At 42.7% G+C, this 26,206-nt stretch overlaps 1 protein-coding gene across 1 annotated transcript; it reads right to left on the bottom strand.

The window, feature by feature from the left end:
• Positions 1-3,176: 3,176 nt before the first annotated feature.
• sacs2 (sacsin molecular chaperone 2) lies at positions 3,177-21,120 on the bottom strand. Its single transcript, XM_068746355.1, has 7 exons — positions 21,089-21,120; positions 19,344-19,431; positions 18,043-18,154; positions 17,326-17,472; positions 15,804-17,232; positions 14,737-14,825; positions 3,177-14,628 (listed from the first exon to the last, which is right to left on the bottom strand). The coding sequence occupies exons 1-7, from the start codon at positions 21,118-21,120 to the stop codon at positions 3,647-3,649; spliced, it is 12,879 nt and encodes a 4,292-aa protein (XP_068602456.1). The 3' UTR covers positions 3,177-3,646.
• Between the last annotated feature and the right edge of the window lie 5,086 nt (positions 21,121-26,206).

Below are 26,206 nucleotides of genomic sequence, written 5' to 3' on the forward strand. Positions count from 1 at the left end.
TTGCCCCAACAAATAGTTTCAAAGGACATTCTGGTTCTGTTGACGTGAGTTATGTCTGTATTGTAACATCTAACTCCTTGAACCCGGGACACCCGATACTCCAGCAGGTGGTTAACTATAAAACTACACTGTGCCATTAAAGTCATTTATTTTTCGCCAGAATTATGAGCGTTAGCTGTACGTGTGATACGCTTGTGCCATAGGATAGGAGAGACTGTACGCTCACCCTGGTTCAAACAAGTGCTAACGTTGTCTCAGAGGCTCCTGTACCAGTGCAGGTCCTCAAGAAAAGGTCCTTACTACCTTTACTACATTGTTATTACTACTGCAGGAGCTGCACTACAGTTGTGTCCCAAAGTGTGCCCAGTTTTGTTTCAAATCATGTTATTGCCTTATCGAGGGGCCGTTCATATTATTTGTTGCTTATTCCAGCAGTAATGCTATTGTTTGTAGTGCTAGTAACAGACACTTTAGACATATTGTTGTGGTTTGACTATCTTGTTCTGTTCCAGATCTGGAATTTGTAATATAGTCACTTGTTTTACGTTAACAAAATGCAATATGAGTGACGTGGAAGTTGATGCTTTGAATGACAGCAGAAACAGATAAGTGCCGATGATCTGAAGTCAGGAGAGAAGAATATTAATGTTGCGTTGCAACGTGCCAAATGATGAATTAAGCCTTAAGTGTTTTTTCAAATGCCTGTTCCTATTCCAGCTCCTGTTTGACTTGATTTAGTGAAGTTTATCAGCTGTTGGATAGGGAGGGAGTATGCAGAGGGAGGTTAGGTATGATCAATCCTGCTCTTATTGCACCCAGTCTTGACCTTAGATGAATACTTGATCCTAACATCAGCCATTGCAAACACACTCACTCCATTATGTATTTTTCGTAGTCTGTTCCTAATATCTGTTGTGTTGAATGTGTGTTTTATAGCAAAATAACGGAAGTTGTAACTGATGGAGATTTAATATGGAATGATATAGCCTCATTTTGAGTGCCATATGGTTGAATGAGAGTTTACTTTTTTTTTTGCATGTACCATAGGAAGGAAGCAAGCGTCATAATCCTGTAACGACATGGCCTCCGACCCGAATTCATTTACTTTGTAAAGTTTCTCATCACTCTATGTTGCTTCTTTGTTCTGTGTGCACATCCCTTCAGAAACGGGCTCCAGCCTGCTGTAAGTATGTACAGGGTTTTTGTGTAAATTATGAATGGATGGAGGAGACAACCACAGACTGAATCTTGCGTGTGTGAACTTCTCCACAAACATAAAATATTTGACATTTAATCTCGTGCGGACATCGGGACGAATCACGGAGAGCCTTGTAGACGTTTTTTATCGTAGGAACGTACTGTGGGAAATGGCCACTTCCAGGGTGAGACGAAGCGCACTCCAAGCACAAGGAGAAGATGAGATGTCACATCCTCCAACGCAAACCTTTGTTGTTGACATATGGATAGACGCATTTGTCTGATGCTTGGTTAGCTGTTATTATTTTCATAACATGATTTCTTAATGAATTTTAAAAGTGCTTTTAACTTGAAATGTTTGTCTTTATTGGAAACTCAAATGCAGGTCACTGCATTATTCACTGCACTTCTTATACACACAAATATGCATATATTCTCCAAAATAGGTTTGCCTACACATCATAGCAGACACTGATGTGTAGAAAGTCCATAGAACAGGCTAGTAAACAACACTATACAACACGTGCATGTTGTCTCCGGTCCCTGTGGACAGCCTCACTACTGTAATGGTCGACCAAAGTTGAACGGATCTCATCAGAGATGATGGCTCTCTTCTCCTTCCTCTTCCACGTCCTCCTCCTCCTCCTCATCCTCTTAGTCTCACTACTCTGCCTCTCCGATCGCCTCTCTCTTCAATGTTGCCATCAATTGCTCTCCAAACCTGGTGTCTGTCGCTGGCCATTTTATTGCTGAAGCTCTGATTCCAAATTGTACTGCAGGCTTGGAAATAGGAGTTTTTCCATTTGAGTGGCCGTGTGTTCCATGTGGACACAAAGAGGGTTTATCCATAAAGATTGTGCAAACTAGAGAGAATTGTGTGTAGTGATCTAAAATTTGTCGTGTGCTATTGAGAATTGAGTGAAAAGCAGGAATTGTGCTTGTGTTTCTGCAGAATTGGTTTAAGGAGTTGGTACACAAGCCAGAGGTTTCAGTGATTGTGCTTCAGGTTTGGATTTTTGTGTGTAGGCAACATTGAAAAACTGTAAATGTGATCCAATATTTATAATTTGTTGAGAATGATAATGTGTGGACGTATAGCACTGAGCTGAAAAGAATTGCACCAAATGTCACAAATATAAGCTATTGAAGAGGTATGAATTTTATTCATTCAAATTCATTTTCTAAGGCTTTCTCGGCTTTAGCGGGAGGTTGCCGGAGTCTGTTTCAGGGGCGAGGTGGAGCTCTTTACAGCGGACGCTCTCTCTCTCTCTCTCTCTGTCGGCATGGCGACGCAGATGCCACGGAGAACAAAATGACCAAATCTAGTGTTCTACCGTGGATTCTAATCTCCATTTTCATCTCTGGCTTCTTCCTCACTGTTCTGTCTCTGCTGACGCTGTGGTTCCGACTGAAAAGGCTGAACGGAGGAGCTCAGCGCTGCCATACTAAACAATAGCCGTGAGCTCGGTGCTGCAGCCGTTTCACGTCACACCCAGAATGCCTTGCGACGTAAACAACCAAACAGATTTCAATCATATATTTTTGTCTATGTATTTACGTAGTAGAGGTAAATGCTTGTGTTTTTAGACCGATTTCTGCACTTTCACTTTACATTTTATTTGTCGCAACAGTACATTATTTTATTTATTTATTCATGTAATTTAATTTTAATTCTTGAAAGTATTTTTTTATTTGTTATTCTAGCAAACGTTTACTTTAAACTGCACTGCAGTACTTTTGTCTTCCCCATCTGGAAGTTACTGCACAAGTACAGGTGATCTACTATTTGCTGAAGAGAGTAAGTTTATATTTTAGATACATGAGAAGATCCATGGACGTAGTGAGGGAGGACATGAGAGTGGCTGGTGTTGGAGAGAACGATGCAAAGGACAGGGTGAAGTGGAGAAGGTCGATTTGCTGTGGCTACCGAATATTTGCATTTTTAACAAATGAGACAGGAATCACAATTTTAAGCTTGAAATTACTTTATATTTCAAAAGGTAAAGGCTTAACAGAACATTAAAAATATTACATTCATTTATTTAACCATCATGCACTCGTATTGGTCCTCGGTAGTTTGTTCAAGCAATGCAAAGAAGAAGACATAATTGAAAAGGTAACAGTGATAATACAGTATAGTTGACTAAGTTGTTATACCAATGGGAGCAAAGCAGTCACACAGTCATTATAGTAGTTCTCAGTAAGTAGTTAAAATGTTAACATTGTATTTCTAAAGTAAAGTAATATAGTTATTAAACTGTAACTTTGAGTCATTATAAACGTTTAACAAACTTGTGCCCTGGTTATGCTGATACAGCCTCGTCATAAAGGTTTCCAACAGTAAACACATTTTTATGTTCAAACAAACACGCCTTCAGAGTACGTGGCTATTTTACCAACGGTTATGTTTCATTATCACAACTGAGTTTTTACATGTCAAAATCTAGCCTTAATTCACATACTCCTCTACTATACTGAGAAGCACTACTGCTTCGCTTAGTGCTCGCTCTTCGTTCTCTGATCTGAACTGTCCATGTGGAATGTGGGGGGATCTGTGACAGTTGGGATATTGAGTCTTCTTGGCATCCACTCCCATCGTCTTCAGAGTTTCCACAATTTGAGGCAGCCTTCTCAGTTTGATGCTGTACGAGGAAACATCTGCAGCCATGGCGGAAATGCAGCTGTTTATGGGATGTTGACCATTTCTTCTGTACACTGCTGCTATGAGAGACTTTTCCACAGCTTGATGGACTTTGAAGAGACACCACTCTGTGTTTCCCCCACCAACATCTTTGTAAGCTGCATTGAGATCACAGCGAGCTTGTCTGAACCAGCGCTGTGCCTCCTCTTTGTTTGGCCTTGGAATATTATCATTATGGGTCCAAAAGCTGTATGACTGGTAGCCTCGAAAGAACCTCTCTCTGCCACGTCTGTGATGCCTGGCCTCCTGATCCCATTGCGAATAGAAGTTTCTAAAATTAAAATTCCAGCTTCTTTCTGGACGGAATGAGTTAGAGGTGCTGGCACTGCCTTTCCCCTTTTCAAGCTCAGTGATGCGATTCTGCAGGTATTTAAACGCCTCGGTGGCAAGATATTGGCAGTCGAGGTTTTTGTCAGGATGCCATCTCAGGTAGAGTCGTTTGATGGCTTTAAGCCTTTCCTCCTCAGGAAGAGTCCAAATCTCTGCCAAACATTCATCAATTTCTCTTTTAGCCTCTTCAATAGAGGCAGGCAAGGGGCTTGAACTTGTAGATGATGACTGGGAGCCATGAGGCTCCGCTCCTCTGTGTGGCTCCAGCTCCATGCAGGAGGCTCCAGTAGATGTGCTCCTCCTCCCTCCAGAGTCTCCTTTTTGCCGTTTGAACTGATAAAGGTCAAGGCAACTCACTTCAATCGGCCCCTCTTCTCCGATGTCAATTTTGTATCGCCGTGAATATAATCCAGAGTGCTCAGGCAGTTCCTCAACAATAACTGCATAAATATACTTGCTATTCGTCCAGTAGCCAACATACTCCCCCTCTTCAAAGATATTGAGGAAGCTCATGTCTAAGGCATCATGCCATTCCTCTGGAATATCTGTTCCAGGGGCTGGGGGGTTTAGGAGGAAGCCTTCATTTTCAGCACTGTCACGGATCCCGCTCTTTGACAGAGCTTTTCTCACATCTTTCAGGTCGTCACACATGAGAAGCTGTCCAAGAACTGGGAGATGAATTGATTCAATTTTGTTGCCTAAGAGGGCGTTTATCTCCTTTGTCAATGTCATATTAATGTCATTTATCACCTTAGCAACCATGTCATTGTTGTGCTTTAGATAAAAGGTGCAACCTTGTTCCCCCCTTTTGACAAAAACATCAGTTTCAGTTTCAGTTTTGTTTAAAGGCCGTTTTTCCAGCCAAAGCGTCGTCTCCAGGCTTTTGCAGCAAACAATCTGAATGCTGCCAAACGTCTTATTGCACATGTCCATGGCGTCTTCTTGGTTTATTTGTCCCTGTGACTGCCCCCTGATGAGACAGATGAGTCCATATCTGAATGCCACAGAAGACAGATGTTTTTCAAACCAGCCCCTGAATTCACAGTCGCTCTCAAGCTCACATAGCTGCATGCTCTTTTCCACCACTTGCTCTTCAGTGATTTGAGACAACATTTTAGGTTGAAATTTCTGAGGCAGCAGTTGAATCAACTGATGATGCATGTAGATGTCATTGCCCAAATGACATAAACTGAGCCTTTCAAGCAATAACATGTCATTCAGTGCTTCTTCTATCCTTTTGATCTCAAACACTGTGTCATTGTAGTAGAGTGTGGACGTCGGGTGTAATTTACCATCTACTGCGGGCAGATACAAAGTACTCGCATCTTCAACACAAGGTTGGCTTCCTTCCGTTTGGAATAGCTGGAAAAAATGCTGAACAGCTCGCTTCACAGTTTTCTGCTGGTTTGGGTTCAGTTGTGCTTTATCAAAGGAATCAGCGTAAACTGCTGCCAGAACATTACAATACTGCAGCGCAGTAGGCTTCTCGCTCACACCGATTTTCTTGAAGAAGTCTTCAAACTTGATATCCTTTGAAATGTTGTACAAATATGGTCGAAACTCAAGGGCATCGGAAAGTGAAAGAGACACGTCATCGGTCTTCACAAGTTCCGTGTCACTTTCGACCAGCACAACAGGAAGACCTGCCAGTGGTTGGCTGTCAAACTCATGCGCTTGCAGGAAGGCATATGAAGTCCGAAACACTTTTGCACGGGTTTTGATTAAACCATCAGAATTACAGGGCGATTGACAGATGTTGCTCAGATTTTTGGTTATACAGTGCAGAGGTGGTTGTTTATGAGCTCCTAAACTGTTGAAAGGTTTCTCAAGCTCTTCTGATATAGAAATTGGAAAATGTATTATTGGCATGGAGGACCAAATTAGGTGTTGGAATTCAAGATCGTCATTGATCAAAGATCCTCTGATTTTCACAGTAGTTCTCTCAGGCGCAAATGGTTGGTGATAGTTGCATAATTCGTCGCGAATTCTCTTTGGGAAAATGAACTTGATGTCAGCTATGGTCTCTAGAAACGTGTCTTTGTATTTGTTAATTTTCAGGATGGTCATGGCTTCTCCTAAAATCAATGATGATTTCCGCTTCAACTCAGGAAACGGGCCGTTTCCCTTTGCCTCTGATTCCAACTGGTGGGCAAAAGTTATGATGTCATTTTCTGATACGACATGCTTCATTCCAAGTTCTCTCAGCAATTCTCGTGTCTGAATTTCTCCTGGCAGTTCTTCTCCACACATCACAGTCCAAAATCTCTGAGGTATAAAGCTCTCTTTGGGCACCATTTTCTGATATAGCGCTACTGTCTCATCAAAATAGTACGAAGCACACTCCAATCTGCCTTGAGAACTGCGAATCAGCTGCACTGATTTCAACGCGGAGATAATCGCGACCTTGTTCTGACCAAAACTGGAGTAATGATACAGTGACAGGAACAGTTTGAGGCATTCAAGCAACTGGGTCTCTGTGAGCGAGTGCACAGAAGGAAGAATGAACTTCATGAAATACTCCGAATCATTTAGGGTTTGTATGTCCAGTATTTTTGCCAGACTGGAGTTCTCTGGATTGTTTTTGAGAAAAATGTTGCTGCGGTCGGCCAGGTTACACAACTCCGGGAATCCCATGGAATGCTGGCTGTCGAGAACAAAAACCTTTTCAAGTTCATCAATCCTCACACGGCTGCCATGTATTGTTTCAAACAATGGGAGGGATTTGAGCTTTCTCTGATACTCCCGTTTGTCTTCAGACTTGGATACTCCATTCTGCAGGAAACACTGAAGTTCTGTCAACTCATCGGTGGAAAGCTGGGAAAACTCTGAACTGTTAATGTTGTATAGTCGGTCCAACACTGAGCTTTTATCATTCACATCCATAAGTTCAGGGCGCAGAAGTGAATGTACGTCAGGTTTGATTGCATTGATCTCATGGAAGAACGTTATGTCAAGCTTCAAAAACGCCAGTTTGAAGAGGATACCTGATATGTCGCTTTCTGTGTGGAAGTGAATTACATTTGGCATGTCTTTCATTGTCTGTAGGAAGTGTTTGTTGTTGAGCCTTGGACACACAACAGGTAAAATGAAGCACTGACTGAAGAGCTTCCTCACATCACTTATGGTCAGACTTTGTTCATCATCACAAGAAGCTTCAGCTTTCATTTGACTTGTTAAGAATTTCCAAAGTAATTTCAGCCACTTCAACATTGTCTCATTTGGGACATGAAGACCATTGTGTGGATCAACTGGGCAGTCCTGGAGATGTTGCTGGATTGCAGGCTTTAGATATTGTGCTGCTACGCCAACTGTCAAACCTTCAACAAGTTTAAAATGTTTTAGGACTTGAATGTGCTGTTTGTTTGTCTGGTAATCGGCAAACTGATTCTTGTAGTTAAAGATAAACAGACAGTCATACTCTGAAATCAGACTGGGAGATTTGGAGTTAAACACTCTCAACATTTTATTGCTTGTGAGGAGAAGTGGAAGCCCATTGAGCAAATTGAGATCGTCTTTGGTCACTTTTTTCAAGTCTCCTTCAAAATCACTTAGGCAGTAACTCAAAAGTCTCGAACATCGCTTTTCATTCCTGATCAGGGTAGCAGCTACAGGCAGGGGCAAGTCCTTGTCTGTTTGAGTTGGGTCATTTAGGGACTTTTCCATCAGAAAAGCCCTCACATTGGAAGGATTCACATTCTTTACTTCAACGCCAGCAGATCTGAAACATTTCCAAACCTTTTCCATCTCCATGGAAAAAGGAACCAAAGTCATCCCAAGATTTTCCAAAATGGGATTCATCACATAATTTGAGTTAGTCAGGTGAGGCGCCTTAATCTTTTCAGCTTCTGTGACCTTGCACCAGTCAAAAGAGTACTCCGTAATTTTTATATTTGAAATCATGCGTACTGAACTCCTTACCACAGGAATCACTTTCAGGCCTCTTTTTGTGATTGATCTGTAAACCTCAAGTATCATTTCATGCCAATCCTGACCAACATCTTTGGACACTGTTGGCCAAAAGCACAAGTATGACCTACTGAAGTATGATTCGACCTCTGGCAAACGAATTCTCTGATGTGGAATGTTGTGACAGATGCAATAAAGAAGATCTGCGTACAGTGGCGCAATGACATTCTGTTTCAAAGATTCATTCCAGTTAGATTTCAGACTTTGGCCATCTTCCTTCCAAAGACCTCTCCTTGAAGAATCTACTTCAAAATTTGCATTGATGTGCACTGGCAGTCCAGTTTTCCCTGGCAAAGGAAGTGAACAAAAAGCTTCACCGATGGCATTTTTCCTGCTGGATGTTTCTGGATATAGACTCTTTGAGCTCATGCGAGCTGCTACTGCTGCTCGTGGAAGTTGGTCTGAGACTGTTATTTCTCTTCCACCACTGTTTTCTGACGTGTCAAACTGTTCTGCAATCATCCATCTGCTTTGTCTTTCATCTGAGGTTGAAATAATGGTTTCATAAATGGCCTTCTCTTGTTTTATTGCCTTGTCAGATTGCAATGCCTCATGGTGAAGCTCTCGAAAAGACTTTTTCACCTTTCTGCTTTTCTTTGGTAATGTTTTCTCAACCATGAAGATGGTTTTAAGTTCTTCAGTAGAATTGATTTCATGGACTTGTATTTTGCAGATGTTTTTCAGAAACAGAATTAATCCTTCCGGATCTTCGACTAGGGTAGAGCATAGTTCCTTCATGTCGTCCTCAGTGACTCCCTGCTTTGATATGTTCGAGCTCTCTGCCATGGTACCCATTCTTAGAGGCAATCTGAACATGGTGCCTTCTTTAAGAGGAAATGCATCAGGAAGGAATGTTTTGTAGACATCCATGTACATGTTCTTGAAATCATCAGCTAGTTTGTAGCCAATGCCAGCTGGTGCTTGGTCTGCATGACTTTCAATGTATTTTTGATTAGGATCAGAAATGCAGAGTAATTTATCTCCAGTGAGGATTGAGGGGCAGTCGGTGAGATGGTACACAGAATTGAATCCCACCCCATATTTTCCCGTCTTCCCTGGACAGTGGCGCTTTCCTCCTTCTCCCAGCTGTTGAATGCCAGTTAGGTCGGCATCCGAAAACACTTTGTTGTTGAACACACATAGTGCTGGACCCTGCAGATTGTTCCATTTCTTTCCAAATGTTTTTGTTTTGCCATGCTGCCGTTTGTCCCAAATAAAGTGAATTTCTGTTGACTCTGCATCATCGGCATTTTGGATAAGCTCTTTAATGATATCCTTCTTTGATGGGTAAGCTGAAATGATATTTTTAATTCGAACAGTTAGTTGTTCCTGCTGTTCGAACTGAAAGGAAAACGGAGAAATGTTTTTAATTTCATGATTTTGCAGCGTATCATGCCTGGTTGTTCTGATTCCAAGGTAGCAAGCAACAACACGCGAGATATTCTCATGGCATAAAGTGACAGCTGAAGTGACTGTCATCCATGGACTGTCATTGTAAAACATCTTACTCGCAGGTTGCAAAACACCTTTTTCATTTGGTATAAAAAAGTCATCCGTTGTTGTCTCTTTGGCTTCGTATATTCCTGTGTTTAAAATTGTGAGGCAAAGTGCTAGGTCGCTCTTTGGCAAGGGCTTGTTGCCATGTTTAGTGTGCAAATCCTTCAGCACAGCTTGAAACTGATGGGTTGTAAAATGTTTTTCGACACCAACACATTCCCAGAGCCTCTTGAAAAAGGTGAAGGCAGGTGGAAGTACAAAGAGGTAAGGTTTTGCCTCAAATTGTTCATTCTCTGCTACACGGGACACATTGACAAATGTACTGCCAATGAGAATGAATGGAAAGGTTTTTGCTCCTTGTGAAATTAAACTGGAATGTGTGGAATCAACAAGCCACTGGTCCAGAAACTTATAACACTCATATGCTATTTTGTGAAGCACGGCTCTGTCTGTGGATTGAGAGTGTTTGCATGCTTTTTGCAGCTGCTTAATCACAGTCTCAGGCTGCGGACTGTCATGAACTCCCAACATTTCTAGGACTGGATCAGTGTTGTGTATTTTGAGATTGATATGGTCCAACACAGGTTGCGTCATGTTAACCAGTAAGGAGCATTTGTCACTAAAAATACCAGTGGGGCTTTTCAGTGTAACATTTCTTTCCATTTTGATATCGCCAGGGGAAAAGGCAGGGAGAAAGTCAATCGTTCTCAGTGTTTTCCAGTGGGGAGAGCTGTTGTCATACTTGTGATTTTTCATTAGTTCAAGAAGGCACTTCAAATGCTCATATGCTTTCCTTGAATCAGTGCTCCAGGTTTCGGCGATTGTGCTTGCTTTCTCTGCAATGTCTTTCAGTGGGAGATGATCATTTGCCATTCCAAGTTCAAACAAGCGCTGAATTCTTTTTGTAGAGCAAAAGTCTTTTATGGTACCACAAAGCAAGCGGTTCGGATCAGATTCAAAAAGACAGGCCACTTTCCCGGAAGGATTCACAAGTTTTCGGATATACTGGAGCTGCCCCCCTTTTGTGGGGATGCATGGGTGCTGGACCAGTAGATGATCAATTTCTTGGATGTTAAGGTCAATAGCGTGCAGAATAAGTGCATCTCTGATCTTAGGGTCCATGGCGTCAAGGTTATTAAACACTACTTCCTGGTAACATTTCTCCCAGTTCCATACTCTGTCCTCTAAAACCTTTTTTAGGCCAGCCTGTTTGAAGCTGTTCCTCAACCACAGTGGGAGAGGTACAAAATGGTTGGGTGCTTTCACATGTTCTTTGCACACATGTGCCACAAATGCACTGATGGTTTGATCCTCTTCAATGCTCTCATGTAGAAAGACGGCTCTGCCCAATGAGCACCAGTGCTTTCCATCACTGAAGAGTTTAGGACTACTGGAGTTCTGGGCAATAATGGAATAAAATGCATCCACCAAAGGCTTGAAAGGTTGACTCACGTTTTCTCTATTTGGCCAGAACTTGTAATACATGTAACTCTTCAGTTGTTTGCTTTCAGACATTGTCTTTAGCAGCAAGAGAAGGGTAACATACGCCGTCACCACAGGATCCTGAAGAAGGGCTTTGTTCCAGTCCTGCTTCACTCCAGTCTCCCACAAACCTTTTCGGTTGCTTGTCACAGCAAATGTTCCATTTAGATTGACTGGAAGACCAGTTTGAATGGAAAGAGGAAGAAAGCAAAATGCATGTCCAACATTATCAGATTCTACCATGTCAATTTCCCCACTTTGGGGATCAAATTGCAAAGGAACAGCAATTCCACCGATGGGCAAAGAGAACTTGGCTTTCTCATTTTCTTGAAGGGCCATCTTCAGAGACCTGTTTGTCCCAAAGCAATTGTACAGGAGCCAAGACTGAACTTCAGCAACACCACACCGCTCACTAGTTATCTGGACAATCTTGAATGCGCTGTTGTCAATAACTTCTCTGCATTTTCTATCAAGTTTCATCAATGACTGCTCAGCCTGATGCTGCTTTGACATGTGGCATGTTTTATCTGGAATCCCAATTTCCGTAGTGGCTTTAGAGATGCTGAAGATGGTTTCAAGGTTGTCATCTCTTGGAGGGGTCGAGGCGTCTTTTGAGATGCCATGTAGAGACAGTGTATTTATGTTCTTCAGAAACAGCAGGTGACTTTCTGACTTTTCAGTCAAGTGCTTTAGTAAACTGTTGATATCGTGTTTGTTATATACCTTCGTACTGATTTCCGACTTGCAAGCTTCTTCTTCAGTTCGAAAAGGCAGTTTGATGAGAGTGCCATGGTAGGGCTCGGGTGGAATTTGTTTTTTGAAATCACAATCAAAAATGCCTTCATATGGTCCAAACTGACCAGGAAAACAATGAAAAAGTCGCTGCTGAGAGAGGTTCAGCTTGATTCCAGGGTTTGTCTTGTGTTTGATGTGCTTCTTCAGGTGGGTTACGTTCGGATCAAGAATCAGCAGATGGTTGCCACTGAGGATAGAGGGAACATCGGTCACATGATACACAGTATTGAATCCGAGTCCAAACTTTCCAATTTTCTCCACCTTGTCTTCTTTTGAGGCAGCCCCAACTCTGATGATATTTGTCCAATCCTCAGGTGTGAATCGCTCATTATTATATGCCCAAAGACAAGGTCCCTGACAAAGGGTCATATCAGGGTCAATGAGGCTATCAGCGGCATCTCTGTGCACTCTGAAATCCACCATGAATCTACAGACACCTGCCCCGGCATCCTCTGCATTTTGTATAAGCTCTTTGAAGATGTCATTGTCTTCGTCATACTCTTTAAGAATGTTCTTAATCCTCGTCGTTATTGGTTCGGATTGTCCACACTGTTCTATTCCAACTAACTCTGGATCAAGGATGTGGGTACTGAGCAATCTGATGTTCAACCATTCAGCCGTTGCTTTGGGGATTCCATCATGTACGACATGAATTTCCTCCTGACTGTACTCAAGCTCCTTCAAACCATTTTTGCTTACGTCACAGAAGACGGCTGTTGATAGCTGTTTAAGGGCATACTTTTCACCTTCTATGAGAACCGGCACTGGGATGTCATCCTTAACGCTCTTCTTTTCCCTCCACAGCCAGTTAAGAATTTCTATTGTCACTTTTACCTCAGCGGAACTTGCAAATGGGAGTTGCCTGTCTTCGATGTTCTGCTGAATACAGTGAAGAAGGCCAATAACTTCCTCGTCTGAAAGTGATGTTCTGAGGCCAAACTCCTGGAGCAGCTTCTTGTATGGCAGGAATTCATTTGGCACCTTCCTAATGTAAGAACTTAGATCTAGATTGCGTGGGTAGTCGAGAACAAGATCCTGCGGTGATACGAACTGGCTGTGGCTCCACAACCATTGAGTGTTCTTGCTCATCACTCTTGTGAATTCAGAAATGTGATTTTGCATGTGCTCATAAATGCTGCGCAGCTTCCTTTTGAAACTCACATTTGTGTCAGGATCGGCCATGGTCTCTGCTTCGGATGTCAAGACAGACAAGTTTTCAATCACTTTTTCAGGTGGGGGGGAATGTTTGAGCGCAAGTCTGTTGGCAAGGTTGTCACTCAAATTTCCCACCAAAGGCATTACATGTCCAACAATGTCCTCATACATCGAATGTCTTATTTCTTCTGGACGGAATAAACCACAATTCTGAGATTTTTTGCCGTGGTGTCTTTGTTCATTTAAGAAAGATGTAGCACACGGGACCCATTTCAGCATCTTCAGGTGTTGAAGCTGGTGATGAGAAAACTTTGACAGTAGATCATTTGCATCCAACATTTTCAAAAGGGCACGAGCTCTTTTAAGAGCCTCGGATTTATGGTAAAAATCCAGCTGGTCAATCTGTAAGGCAGCACGTATCACGTGTTCGGGTGACAAGTCCACATCTTTACTTAGCAATCCAAGATCTGTCAGACTTTGAAGCATTTGTGGTGTTTGGGTGTATAAAGGTGGGGGAAAGAGATCTGACTCAAAGATGACTGTAAAGGTTTGGATTGTTGGATTCAAAAAGCATGACGTCTTTTTCAACTCCCCATTAACTTCAATGAAGTTCAAGTCCTTACATTTTTGCTTCAAGGTCTGATTTTGAAAGAGAAAGCTAGAGCCATGCTGCAATAGCCAAGCCATGGCGTTCTGGGTGTCTTCGTTTCTGCAAGCATCCCTCTCAATACGTTCAACAAGTAAAACGGCAACTTCAGCAGTGCTCAGGAGTTTAACTTTAAGCAGCTGGAACAGTCTGCGATCAGCCTCAGTGACGCACAGCACGACTGAATCAGGAATGGGAACCTTCGCTGGTATTGCTGGGCCTGAATTAAGAAGTACAGCCTGCTTTGAATGAGCTGCAACATGTGATCCTTTCATGGTTTGAAACAGAGGCAACTTTGAGAGTAAATCTCTCTCACTGGCAGAGAGACAATCCAGAAGAGACAGATACTGTTTCAGCTCTTTCCGTGTTGTGTGAGAGGCACTGTCAAGTTCTGTGATGAGATCCTGAAAAGCCAAATTGACAAAGACTTTCAGGACACTTCTTGGAGAAGGGAAGAGCACATAGGAGTCTAGGTCTTCATGCCTCAGCCATTTGGTTCCTGTCACCACTGTACCACCAACTTTGTTCACCATCTGCGCTATTTGTGCTGGCAAGTCAGTCTGCTTGCTTTTCTGAAAAATCAGAGTTGTGTTCTGCTGCAATCTTGCTAGTGATACAGACTGACTGGAAGATGGGGTACTGACTGGTATCAGTGGCATTCCAGAAAATTTACTTAACTTTTTGAAGTGTTTGTTGAGAAATTCCCAGAATTCTTGGAGCCAGTCTAAAGGCGGATGTTGACTGTTGCTGATGTCCCATGTGACTGGTCCCATACCCGTTTTCTTCCAGTCTTGTGGAAAATACCTCCTCGTATATTCAGCTACCTGGTTTGCATCAATGTTGATGATCTTGAATAAATCTGGAAAAACAAACATTGGAAAAATACTTAGAAAAATATATGCAAATGTAACGTAAAACACTTTTATGTAAAATAAGTGTATTCCTGTAAAATGACAAAAACTCCTACTTTTTCTGCCCATTTCTTTCAGTTGGCTTTTGCAGTCTGGACTGAGATAATCTGGGATGAAGAGGTGCTTGCAGCATGGTAGCAAGGATCTGCACATGTACACAACAAGAAAAAGATCTTTACCTTATGGTGGCTTAGACTGAGCAATCAAAATACAAATCATTTAAAATCTACAAACAGAGCTAAAATAATGGCAATGCACAAATAATCAATATACTTGTAAAATACAGAATAGTAACCACAGACAACATTAAAATAAACAAAGACTATCACTATGTATGTACTTATATATAACCCTGAGCTAGAAGAATTTGAAAATATAATGCTGACGCCAAGGGGGGGTCCACCAAAGCAAATCAGCCTTCTCCACTTCACCCTGTCCTTTGCATCGTCCTCCCCAATAACAGACACGCTCATGTCCTCCCTCACTACGTCCATGTATCTTCTCCTGGGTCGACCTCTAGCCCTGTTCCCTGGCAGTTCCATCCTCAGCATCCTCCTACCGATATAGTCCCTGTCTCTCCTCTGGACATGTCCAAACCATCGAAGTCTGTCCTCTCTGACCTCGTCTCAAAAACATCCAACCTTCACTGTCCCTCTTATCCTCTGATTTCTAATCCTATCCAACCTGGTCAGTCCCAAGGAGAACCTCAGCATCTTCATCTCCTCCACTTCTAGCTCCGCCTCCTGTCTTTTCCCCAGAGCCACTGTCTCTAAGCCGTCCATCATGGCCGGCCTCACCACTGCCTTGTAGACCTTTCACAGTTTGACACAATATACTGTTCATTCATGCACCATCAAGAGAGTACACCTCTTTGCTGTGTACTACATCTGGATACATCAGCAGAAGTACGTAATCTAAAAAGCATAATTCTGACTTTTAAAAGATTATAATTTTATACTCATATCTAAATTCAACTTGCATTGAGTCACAGGACTTTTAGTTACACACAATAGGATTCTGGAAAGACATGGGTCATTAATTGAAAGGCTGGACATATTTCCTTTGAGAATATTTCTCATCATGCTTATTTGCTCGAGAATAAAGCCAAGAATAAAAACTCTACCTTGGAAATTCATTGCTGTCAATCAGAACAGTGTCCTCTTCTCTGTCGGTGAAACGTCTGAAAGAGCCATCGCTGAGTGGAAGAAGCTGAAGCCCCTTGAGTTCTTTGTATTTTCCATCACTCAAAACATACACTAAAAGAAACAGCCTGTCTTCTATGGAGAGGATGCGCATGTCAATCCTGCAGAGAACGCCCCTCAGGAAAGTTGGAGTCGCGTGTTTTAAGGTGCTGACACGTGGATTTGCCTCATTTAAAGCCCTCGCAGCACTAGCCGGTAGAGTTACAATATTTTCTCCACAGGAAACCAATGTCTTTTTAATGGCAGCCACTGTGGCAGGGTTCATTGGGCCATTACAGGGCAAAACAGCTTCTGATGGGGTGATGAACACTCTTTCATCTTTTGCAAGAGACAGAACAGCCACGTTTTGTCCGAATAAGTGTTGAAGAACATCAAGAGCAACAGCATGCCATTTGTTGCTGTGCTCCACCTGAGAAAGATCTGGCCATAGCTCATACACCAAACCGGCAGGTAGATTAGAATCTTTGACAAGTTGAATTGCATCTTGAATAATCCTGAGGTATGCCCGTGGGAGCACTTCCTTTATCAGCAATTCATTCCAGACAGCGTGCTCGTCGTGTTTCTGGTCGTTCTCTTGCCACTTGATGTGTCTTCTGTTGTCTGTGAGTCCAAAGCATGCATTGACAGAAACAGGAAGTCCTGTCCTGTTGGATTCATTGTTTGGAAGCGGGAGAAAGCAGCTCAGTCTGCTGTCACTACAGTCTCTCGTCTTACCACAAGGGAACGCCAGGTCAACTTGAGGGACGAATCTCAACTTTTTTGCCAGTGAATCAAGAAGTTCTACTTGGCCTTCTTTCATGGTACATGTTGTCACAAGCCATTTTGTTTCTTTGTTGCCCTCCAAATTGAGGATTATCGACTTGAACCTTGTCGAACATTGAACAACTGCATCATCGGTCCCCAAAATGGGATTTGTGTAGACTGACGATTTCACTTTGAGTTTGGTGTCAGTAATGCCATCTTCACTGATATGCAACAAGGTAACAGAGGTCACATGTCTCAGGAACAGAAGACTTAAATCTGCATCTGCAATGAAGCTATCAAAAAGATCTGCCACTCTATCAGAGTCATACAGATTATCTGAAATATCTGATGCTTTGTTGCGCAAAGGGAATCTGAAAAGTGTCCCGTCAAAGTGCTGGTCCTCCTTGATGACTTTTGACCAGTCTTGTTTAGCCACCAGAAAAAGAAGCTCTCGAAAGGGCTGGAATTGATCCTGCATCGCCATCAGAGCGGCATTGTGTTCTGGGTCATCAAAATACCACCGAAATCCTCCCTCTCCCTCTCCAAATGTTTTTTCTTGGGGGTCCATGAAGGCAAGGTGCCGCGAACTAAATATACACGGAACATCTGTGAAGCATTGAAACAGATATTTTCCCGTTAATGTGATACACTTTTTCCCCCTCACACCAAGACCTAAGATGAGAGTGTGGTTTGCTTCACCTGTTATGTGGTAAACAGAGTTGAAGCCGATTCCAAACCTCCCGACTTTGTTTGGATCATCACGCTTTACGCTCCTCCCTGCCTTCTGAATTCCCTCCCAGTCGTCATCGGTGAAGGCTGCATTGTTGTATGCGTAGAGAGCAGGACCTTTGTACAACAATAACGTCGGTAAATGATGCACATATAAGACATTAATCACACCTTTCAATGGATCATGACAACAGAGATAAGAATTTAGTGGTACTGAGAAAAATACATACATACAAGTAATCTTTGTCCAAACACACTGGGTAATGGGACAAAACCCAAAATAACAAGAATAAGATAAAAAATGTAGAACATCAGGTAAGCGTGCAAATTGGGATAAAAAACATCAATTTAAACTAGAAAATCGCTTGGAAAGCGCAGATCTCTGCCAAGCACCTCAGTCCTCCTATATTGTAATTTACACCAAAAATAATGGCGCTACATTTATTTAATCTATATTTTTAGATTCCTTAACCATGAAAACAAACCTTTAGTTTAGAAGTTATTCACAAAAAGCACAATATCAGTAGTGGTGGCTTTTGAAGATACAACAAATCCATTTGTCCACTACTAATTCCACAGTGTCTTGGTAAAGGCCAGGAAAAAACAGAACCTCCTTTGTGGAGGTAAAAATGCATCATATCACATATCAATCGCATATCAATGCATTTCCTCAAATATTGTCGACACCTTGGTATTCTCCCAGCTCCTCAGTCCAAAGGCTCGAGGTCCCATAACATCTTTCATCGTGGATGAAAACCACTTCTGTGGCTTCAGCATCATCTGCATTTTGAATCAGCTCCTGTTGATAAATTAAAAATGAAAACCATTACCCGGATGCAACAGGGCCAATGATATCTCTCGAAGTCTCCCATATTCCCGTGAGCACTTCGCAAGGCTCCAAAGCTCGGTTACACAGATTAGAATATAAAAAGAAAAAACTTGCATATCTAACGTCCAGCCATCAAAAAGGCGTTTCCACTAATTGGCTCAGACATAATTTAGGGACTGTGTGGGCATGTACAAACGGCTCGAGTGGCATCTGCATCACCTCTCTGAGGGCTTTGTTGTACTTGTTCCTCACATTCTCCTTAAAACCTGTAAAGCCTGACCCATCAAATAAGTGGCATAAAATTCTGATTCTTTGAAACTGAAGTCTGGACCCATTAACAATAACAATGCATATTTCAAATACTTTTTCCTTTAAAATTGTAAAATAATTCCAAACTTATCATTCGAAATGACTGGGACTGCTTTCATCTCAGTGCATTTACAGGTCTGTATTTCTTTTGCAACCGAAATAATCACTGTGTAAATCCAATTATTAGCAAAACCAAACTCTTAATTTCTCCACTAAATGAATCTAGGTAATTTAAAACTTTGAGGTAATTAAATCAGTCAAAAATGATTGTTGCTTTATTGTATGTATAATAGTTGAATTTCAATAAAATGACCTTTAACAGTTTTACAGTTGTATATAAAATACCTTATAGAAAGAACTGCTGTATCTAAAGAGGCTACATCAAATTACCTCCAAATGTACGTGTTTTTACGAACTACTGAAAAGGGGGAGAGCAAGTTGAGTGTACGACAGTTTCTGCTGTCTCACCCACAAAGAAAAGACAGAATGAAATAAACACACAATCTACCATAAAATGTGCATGATTTTGACACAAATTAAAATCAGCAGTAATTGGAAAAAAATTGTTCAAGCAGGTCAACAACCCGTGTGTTGTTACATGAACAAACGAATGAATGAATCCATAAATATTAATCATTGACACGTCTAACTCACTGTGAAAGAAATATTTTTGGAATGTCTGACCCAAACAAACAAACAAAAAAGGAGTTCTTCACTAACTTATCAACAGAAATGATATTTCTGTGGTGGAGAATGCATTTATTAGACATTTATTATTTGGTTATATAACAACCAGAAAATAATATAGAAAGTAATTATCATAATCACTGTTTGACAAGGCGACACCAACCTTCAAAATCTGTCCTCCATCTGGGTATCGGCGTAGAATGTCCTTCAAGTAATCAATGAAAGGTGGCGCTGTTGCCCCAAAGGACGTTCTAGACAAAGGAAGAGAAACCAGAGTTAACTCTAAAAGTACTCAGTTGCCTGCTTCACTGTAAAAAAACAACAACTGCCTAAACACCGAAAGGGGTGTAATTGATTTGAATCTTTGGCGCGGCTTCATTTATTATAAAGCAGGTGCAGAACGCGCGGCGCTCCCCCTCATAGCGTTGCCATAGATCTTAAATTGGAGGGAAGTTTAAGGTTGGAGAATGTGAATGGAAGAAAACGATCCTGTGTATGTGAACACTTCGACCTTGTTTCACCCACAAAGAAAAGGGAGACGTTTTACAATATGACAATTTTGCTAATTGTTTCCCCGCGACCCTTGTGAGGATTAAACAGTTGCAGAAAATGAATAAATATTTTGACAAAAAATACTTTATACGTCATTTCTGTCAAATGTGGCTGTTTAGCCTACTGATCATTATGATCAGTCTGTAATATTAGCTTCGTTACTTTCATATTATCTCGACTATCAATATATTTTGAAGTTAGGCTCAGTGCCTCATATGCTCACAAGTTGGTATTTGGTAATAATACCTCCTCTATGTTGCAGAATCTTCTTGCTAAGCGTGAGGGTTCAGCAACTTTAATTAAAACGTGTAAAGAAAAGTGGTTGCACATTTTCACTTTGTCTTCACAGTGTAGCACAAGGAAGGCCGGCATTCAGGCTTCATTGCACAATGCAGAAATGATACAGACTTCCCAAAATTCCTACAATACCATTGCATCATTCATCTGCAGGCGATACGTGCAAAGGTGACTGGCTTTGATCATGTGATGACTCCTGTCGTGAAGATCATAAATAGCATCCGCTCCAAAGCTAAACACACAATGTTTAAGGTGCTGTTGGAAGAGCTGTCCGCTGAATATAATGACCTTTTATTACACACAGAAATCCTATGGCTCAGTAGGGGACGTATTCTGCAGTGTTTTTGTCACTTCTGAGTGAAATCAAAGAGTTTATGAGGTCAAGGGGGGGGGGGGGGGGGGGGGAGACGCATCGCTGCTCGAGGACACGGCGTGGATACACAACCTCGCGTTTTTAACAGATTTGACTGAGAAACTGAACCATTTGAATCGTGAGTTGCAAGGTAAAGATAAGACTGTCGCTGACATCACAAGTGCAGTAAACTTATTCCAAGCTAAGATGAACATGTTCTTTGTGCAAGTAGAGAGAAGAAAAATGCTGCATTTTCCATCTGTGCAGGCAGTGTTAAATGACAATGCTTCTGCATCTGCAGCTTTGGGTGAAGCTGTAAATAAGTACTCCCAAGTCATGTAGCCCTTCGTAGTACTCAGTACCCATGAAATAGCCCTCGGCTTCAAAAAAGGTTGGTGACCCCCTGCTTTAATTTGTGACAATGATTCTCAGAATGCAGACACAGCTGCTGCTTCAGACTGACTTTATTGCTTTTGTGTTGGAACGGGAATCAAGATGTGTAAATTTGTAAATTCACGTCTGCTATAACAGCAGTTGACCACTAGATGTCACCGGTAGGGTCTTTATTTGAGGCTTTGACTCTTCAATCAGGAAGAAGCTTCACAAGGCTTCATCCGGCCATCTCTACTACAGTCAAAAGACAGAACAAGGGCGGATCTGTTTCCGCTTATCATAAGAGTAACAAAGAAATGAGAGCGGGGACTCACCGAGTCTTCTTCTTCGTCTTCAGACTCATCATTGTAGCATTGGATACTGTAATAGAATTGAATGCAATGTGAAAAATATGTGTCATCTTCTTAGCCACACCAAAGTGAAATGTGCAGTGAATAGCAATGAATATGAATCAATGCAAACCTGAGCCCATTTAACACCTCATCAATGCCAAATACGAGGCTAAATACTTGATATATAGTGCTGTAAAGTTTTAAAACAAACATAATCAGACTGTCATTGTTGCTTGCTCTTCCTCACTGTTCCCCTGCTCACCTGCTTTCTGTTTCTGCCTACATTGCTCCTCAGATTACAGCAGGCGAGATTTGGCCGTTTTGCTCCGGACACACCTGATGAAGATCAAGACAATGGGGCCGAATAGATTATCATGTATGATGTTTGGTGAATTTATATTATAAAGAAAATACTTTTTACACTGAATTACACGTTGAAACATTCCGTCAAATGTTTTATTTCAAATAGTTCATTCTAATTTCATTAGAAACTGCATTACAAATAATTCATTCAACTTCTTGAAAATGAAACGTTAATAATCGAGTTATTATTATTATTATTGGTGTTAATTATTACTGATAAAAATGATCAAAAAGAACTTAAAAGTAATAATTCTAGCTCACATTACCTCAGACATGCTCGACGGAGAGTCGCATCAGTTCGGTTGGCAGCAAATTTGCTTGCGAAAGTGCGCAACGCGGCTTTATAATAGCTGCCGATGTCCAATCACAGCTTGACACGTCATTGCCAGACCAGATTGAGCTCATCACTTTCATTTCACACTAAACTAAACTGATGTTTTGCATGAAACGAAACTTTGGGAGGCAGATACTGGAGATACGGGAGGCGAAACTGACGGCTATTGCGGAAGTACAAAAACACGCAGCTGCGTGGTTTTCATCCGGCTCATAAAGAGGAGATGATTCGTGCTCATAATAACATACCTGTCAACCTCCAAGGCTCCATGGCCTTACAAACCGTTGAAGTTTTCCTTACAAAATACAAAATAATCTTACACCATATATTTTTTTTCAAATGCGTGTATTTATGTACATAGTTGGACCGCTTAACTTATTAATTATGATACAGTTTAACATTTGATATTTTACTAAACTAAAATATCCATTAATAATGCTTGTAATTTAAATGTTTAAATAAGAACAGATATTTCGAGAGAAAAAAATCGTTAGCATTTTTATTTTTGTAAACCAAACTTAAATATCGATCAATGATGCTTTTAATTTAAATTTCAAACAGGGACTGAAAAATACAAACCTTTGCTGGCTTGTGATTGGGAAACATGTTTTTCACGTTTCTTGATATTCGGTGCAGACCGGATGTACTGTAACAGTTCGTGTTCGTGTTCGTAATTCCTATTCTGCAGAGAGTCAGTGAAGGCATCCAGGGAGGAGGGGCGGTGTGTGTGTGAGCGTGCTCCCGGGGGGAGGGGGTGAGAGAGACGGGAGAGGATGTTTGTTCTGTTAGCGGCGCAGTTACCGATTAATAAAAGCTTGTTCTGAGAACATCTCGTCCTGATTTCAGCGTCGGACGGACGCTACAGACCCATCATTTTCAAATTTGCGTTTTCCCGTACAGATTTTCTTGTATGCCGTACACGTCTTTAAATGCATAAAAACCGTACTTTGTATGGCAAAAACGTACTGGTTGACAGGTATGTAATAATAATAATAATACATTTTATTTATATAGCGCTTTTCTACACACTCAAAGTCGCTTTACAAAAAATACAAAAGATATGAGATTCACGTCTGAACCTCATATTCTCATGGTCCCTTTTGTATCCACGAACCCTCTGATATCCACCCCCGCCCGTCAGGTTCGCCGCCGCTCGCTAGATGTCGCTGCAGCCCCGGTTTGAACACAAAATGCGCTTCAGCCGCTCGCAAGGAGAGAAGAAGATGCGACCCAGCGACGATGCCGCAGACGATCTGGCTGCTCCTGTGATCGCTGCACTCCCCGCTGATTGAGAGAGAATTTCCTCCCGTCCGTGCGCCCTCTGCGTAAGAATAAAGACGGTACGTAAAGTCTTGTTCGTGCGTCATCCCTGGATACCCCCCCCCCCCCACCCATTGTTCAGGGCGAGGCAAGGCCCCAGTTGCTACAGCTGTTACTGGGCTAACACGCAGCTGATGCTAAGCTAACTCTGCTGCTGGTGTTAAGTCGCATTTCGCGTAATGATCGCGTTAATCTGACCTGTGCGTTCTTTGCAATACAAAGAATAAATTAAAAAAAGAAAAGAAAAGAATGGTACCCAAGCTTCATCTTCCTCACAGATGGTGAGATATTTTGAGATTTCCTGATATTTGGTAGAATCCACCTTCCCCTCTACGAGGATGCTGCGCAGCCTCCGAGCCTCACTGAGGCGCTGTCATGCTTTTCGCTTATGGATGGGGCGTTCCTTCCATGTGCTTCAGCCTTCCTCCGGACAAACCGCTCATCCACGAGCAGGAAGAGCTTGTTTCATCACTCCACAGAAACATCTCCGGCTCATTTAGATGGATCTGAGTGAAGCAAATTATTCTTGTGATTTTTGGGTCGCCAGTGATGCATGTCTTGTTCGGGCGTGAAGCCCGTGAATGTTCACTGATCTGCTGACGTGTGAGCGATGAGATTCAGAAGGTTGAGAAATATTCCAGACCTGAAATGTTGAGCCTTTTTGTGTTTAATGTGGATTTGAATCCGTGGATCTGATTTCCTGAGAAGTTTAAACTGATCTCGCGTGGGGGGTGTGCTCCGTTAACATGGGTCTCTTAGCGACACCAAAGCTAAGCTAGGCTTCAATTATGTGTTCATCAGATCTGTCGAATAATGACCGATCCTCCCTTCCCTCTGATTGTAGCACCATGCTGGATAAAGCCGGCGATGGCGGTCAACAGACGGGCCGGTGCACCGACTGCGGATGTACATTCAGCCTCCAGCAGCCTGCCTCTGACCCCGGTTCGACCCCTGCTTCGGACTCTCCTGATCAGCAGCTTGCTCATGAAGCAGAAGCTCCTTCCAAATGCGCATCCTGCCAGGCGGGCAGTAGCCTCCCTAATGGTCGACGCCCACACCGGAGCAACCGCCTGGATCCTCACGGCTGCAGCCTGTGCACCAAGACCTTCATCTCCTCTGCCCACCTGGCCCTTCACCTGGCCTCTCACAGCAAGGAAAGGAGGTTTAAGTGCAGCACCTGCGGCAAGTACTTCCATCAGTCGGCCCACCTGAGGGCGCACAAGGTGATCCACAGCGGGGATCGACCGTACAAATGCCCGGACTGCGGCAAGACCTTTGGCCGAGCCTCGCATCTTAAGACCCACCGCCGGCTCCACACGGGCGAGAAGCCCTTCAAGTGCACCTACTGCAACAAGTCCTTCACGCAAAAGGCCGGGCTCCTGGCGCACGTCCGCGTGCACACCGGCGAGCGGCCGTACAACTGTCAGCAGTGCGGCGAGGGCTTTCGCTCGCTGCCACTCCTGCTGGCTCACAAGGCAGCAGAGTCCTCCGGCCGGGACAAACCCGTGGCGTCAGCCATCACAGAGCCCCAGGGGACAGAAAGAACGTCGGGGGAGCTCGAGTGCGGCGTCTGCTGCCGCACCTTCGTAAAATCGTCCTACATCAGGCTGCATATTCGCCTCAACAAAGGGCAGCGGCCTTATCACTGCAAGGTGTGCAACAAGACCTTCGTGAAGCTGGATACGTTTGTGAGCCACTGTGAGAAACACTTGAGGCAGAAGACCAAGGACAAGGAGGATAAAGACTACGTGGTGAAACCCCCGCTGTTCGTTCCGCTCTCCAGGGCGCCACCTCCTGGGTCGTTAACCGCTCAGCCCTTATCCTCGGAGGTCAACACGCGCTCCAGAGCAAAAGCAAAGACTAAAACGGAGGCCTGACCGAGGGGAGTGCATCCATTGACGAAACAAAAGAACACGCTGCTTAACGAAGCCATGTCGTAACGGTTCCACCGCTGCACATGAAAACTAACGGTGTCACCGATGCCTTAGCGCAGCGGTGTCAAACCTGTCCAGTGGAGGGCCGAGACGCTCCAGGTTTTCCTTCCAGCCGGCTATTAAAGCAGGCGATTGTAATTATCAACACCTCCGATTTGAGAGGAGGAACTCATTAGTGAGGTCAGCTGCCGGAGAGATGGTTGGAAAGAAAACATGGAGTGTCTCGGCCCTCCACTGGACAGGCTTGAACACATGTGCTAGCGTCTGGACCCTCGACCCGTCTCAGAACTGAAGACGAGCCTCTTGGATGAGACGCGAAACGTCTTCGATCCCACTTGAGTCTTCGTTTTTTGCTCGTCCTGGATGACAGAACCTGCACGGACTTGGTGTCACATTTACGGCATGCGTAAATCTCACCTGCTACCAACAGCAAGATGTTCCGTGCTTGGAAATCAAAGTGGCTTTGCAGTTATTTAATTTTAGTAAGTTATTATTATTGTGGGTACTACAATGGCTTTTTTTTTTTAAAAGCAAGGCTGATTTACACTCATAGCTGAGATGGAAGTGGCATACATGGTTTACAAAAGTATACGTCTAAACGTAAATATTCATGTTTAATGTGTTTTATTGAACTCGTGCAACTATTTTGTGTATATATGTACTGCACCAATTAAAATGTAAATGAGGTGCCTATTGTAAAAGATTATGCATCAATAAACATTAAAGTGTCACAGAGAACTAATCCATTTGTGTTGTTACACTTTAGACCACAGACATCCATTAAAACGTCTTACTTTAAAATTCAATGCAAAATGTTTTATTCTACGAATCGTCTTCGCGCATCCTGAGTGTTCACATCAAAGTTATTGCTGGACCTGTTGAAGCCAGCCGTGACCCCCCCAGACCCCCCCCTTGGACCGTCACAATCATTATCATATGGCACTTGAATCCAGCTCAAAGTTAAAACCTCAACGATGCCGGTCAAGCTGAGGCACTTTGAGTCGTGGTCCGTTCTGAGATTTGCACCTGTTTTTTTTTTTAAACCCCATTCTTGATTGCTGGGTCTCTATAAAATAGAGTTTATGACCTAGAGCCGCTCTTTGATGAAAATGCCTTGAGACGGCCTTCGTCGTGATTTGGCACTGAATA

This window comes from Brachionichthys hirsutus, chromosome 12, assembly GCF_040956055.1.
Source record: "Brachionichthys hirsutus isolate HB-005 chromosome 12, CSIRO-AGI_Bhir_v1, whole genome shotgun sequence".
Taxonomy (NCBI): domain Eukaryota; kingdom Metazoa; phylum Chordata; class Actinopteri; order Lophiiformes; family Brachionichthyidae; genus Brachionichthys; species Brachionichthys hirsutus.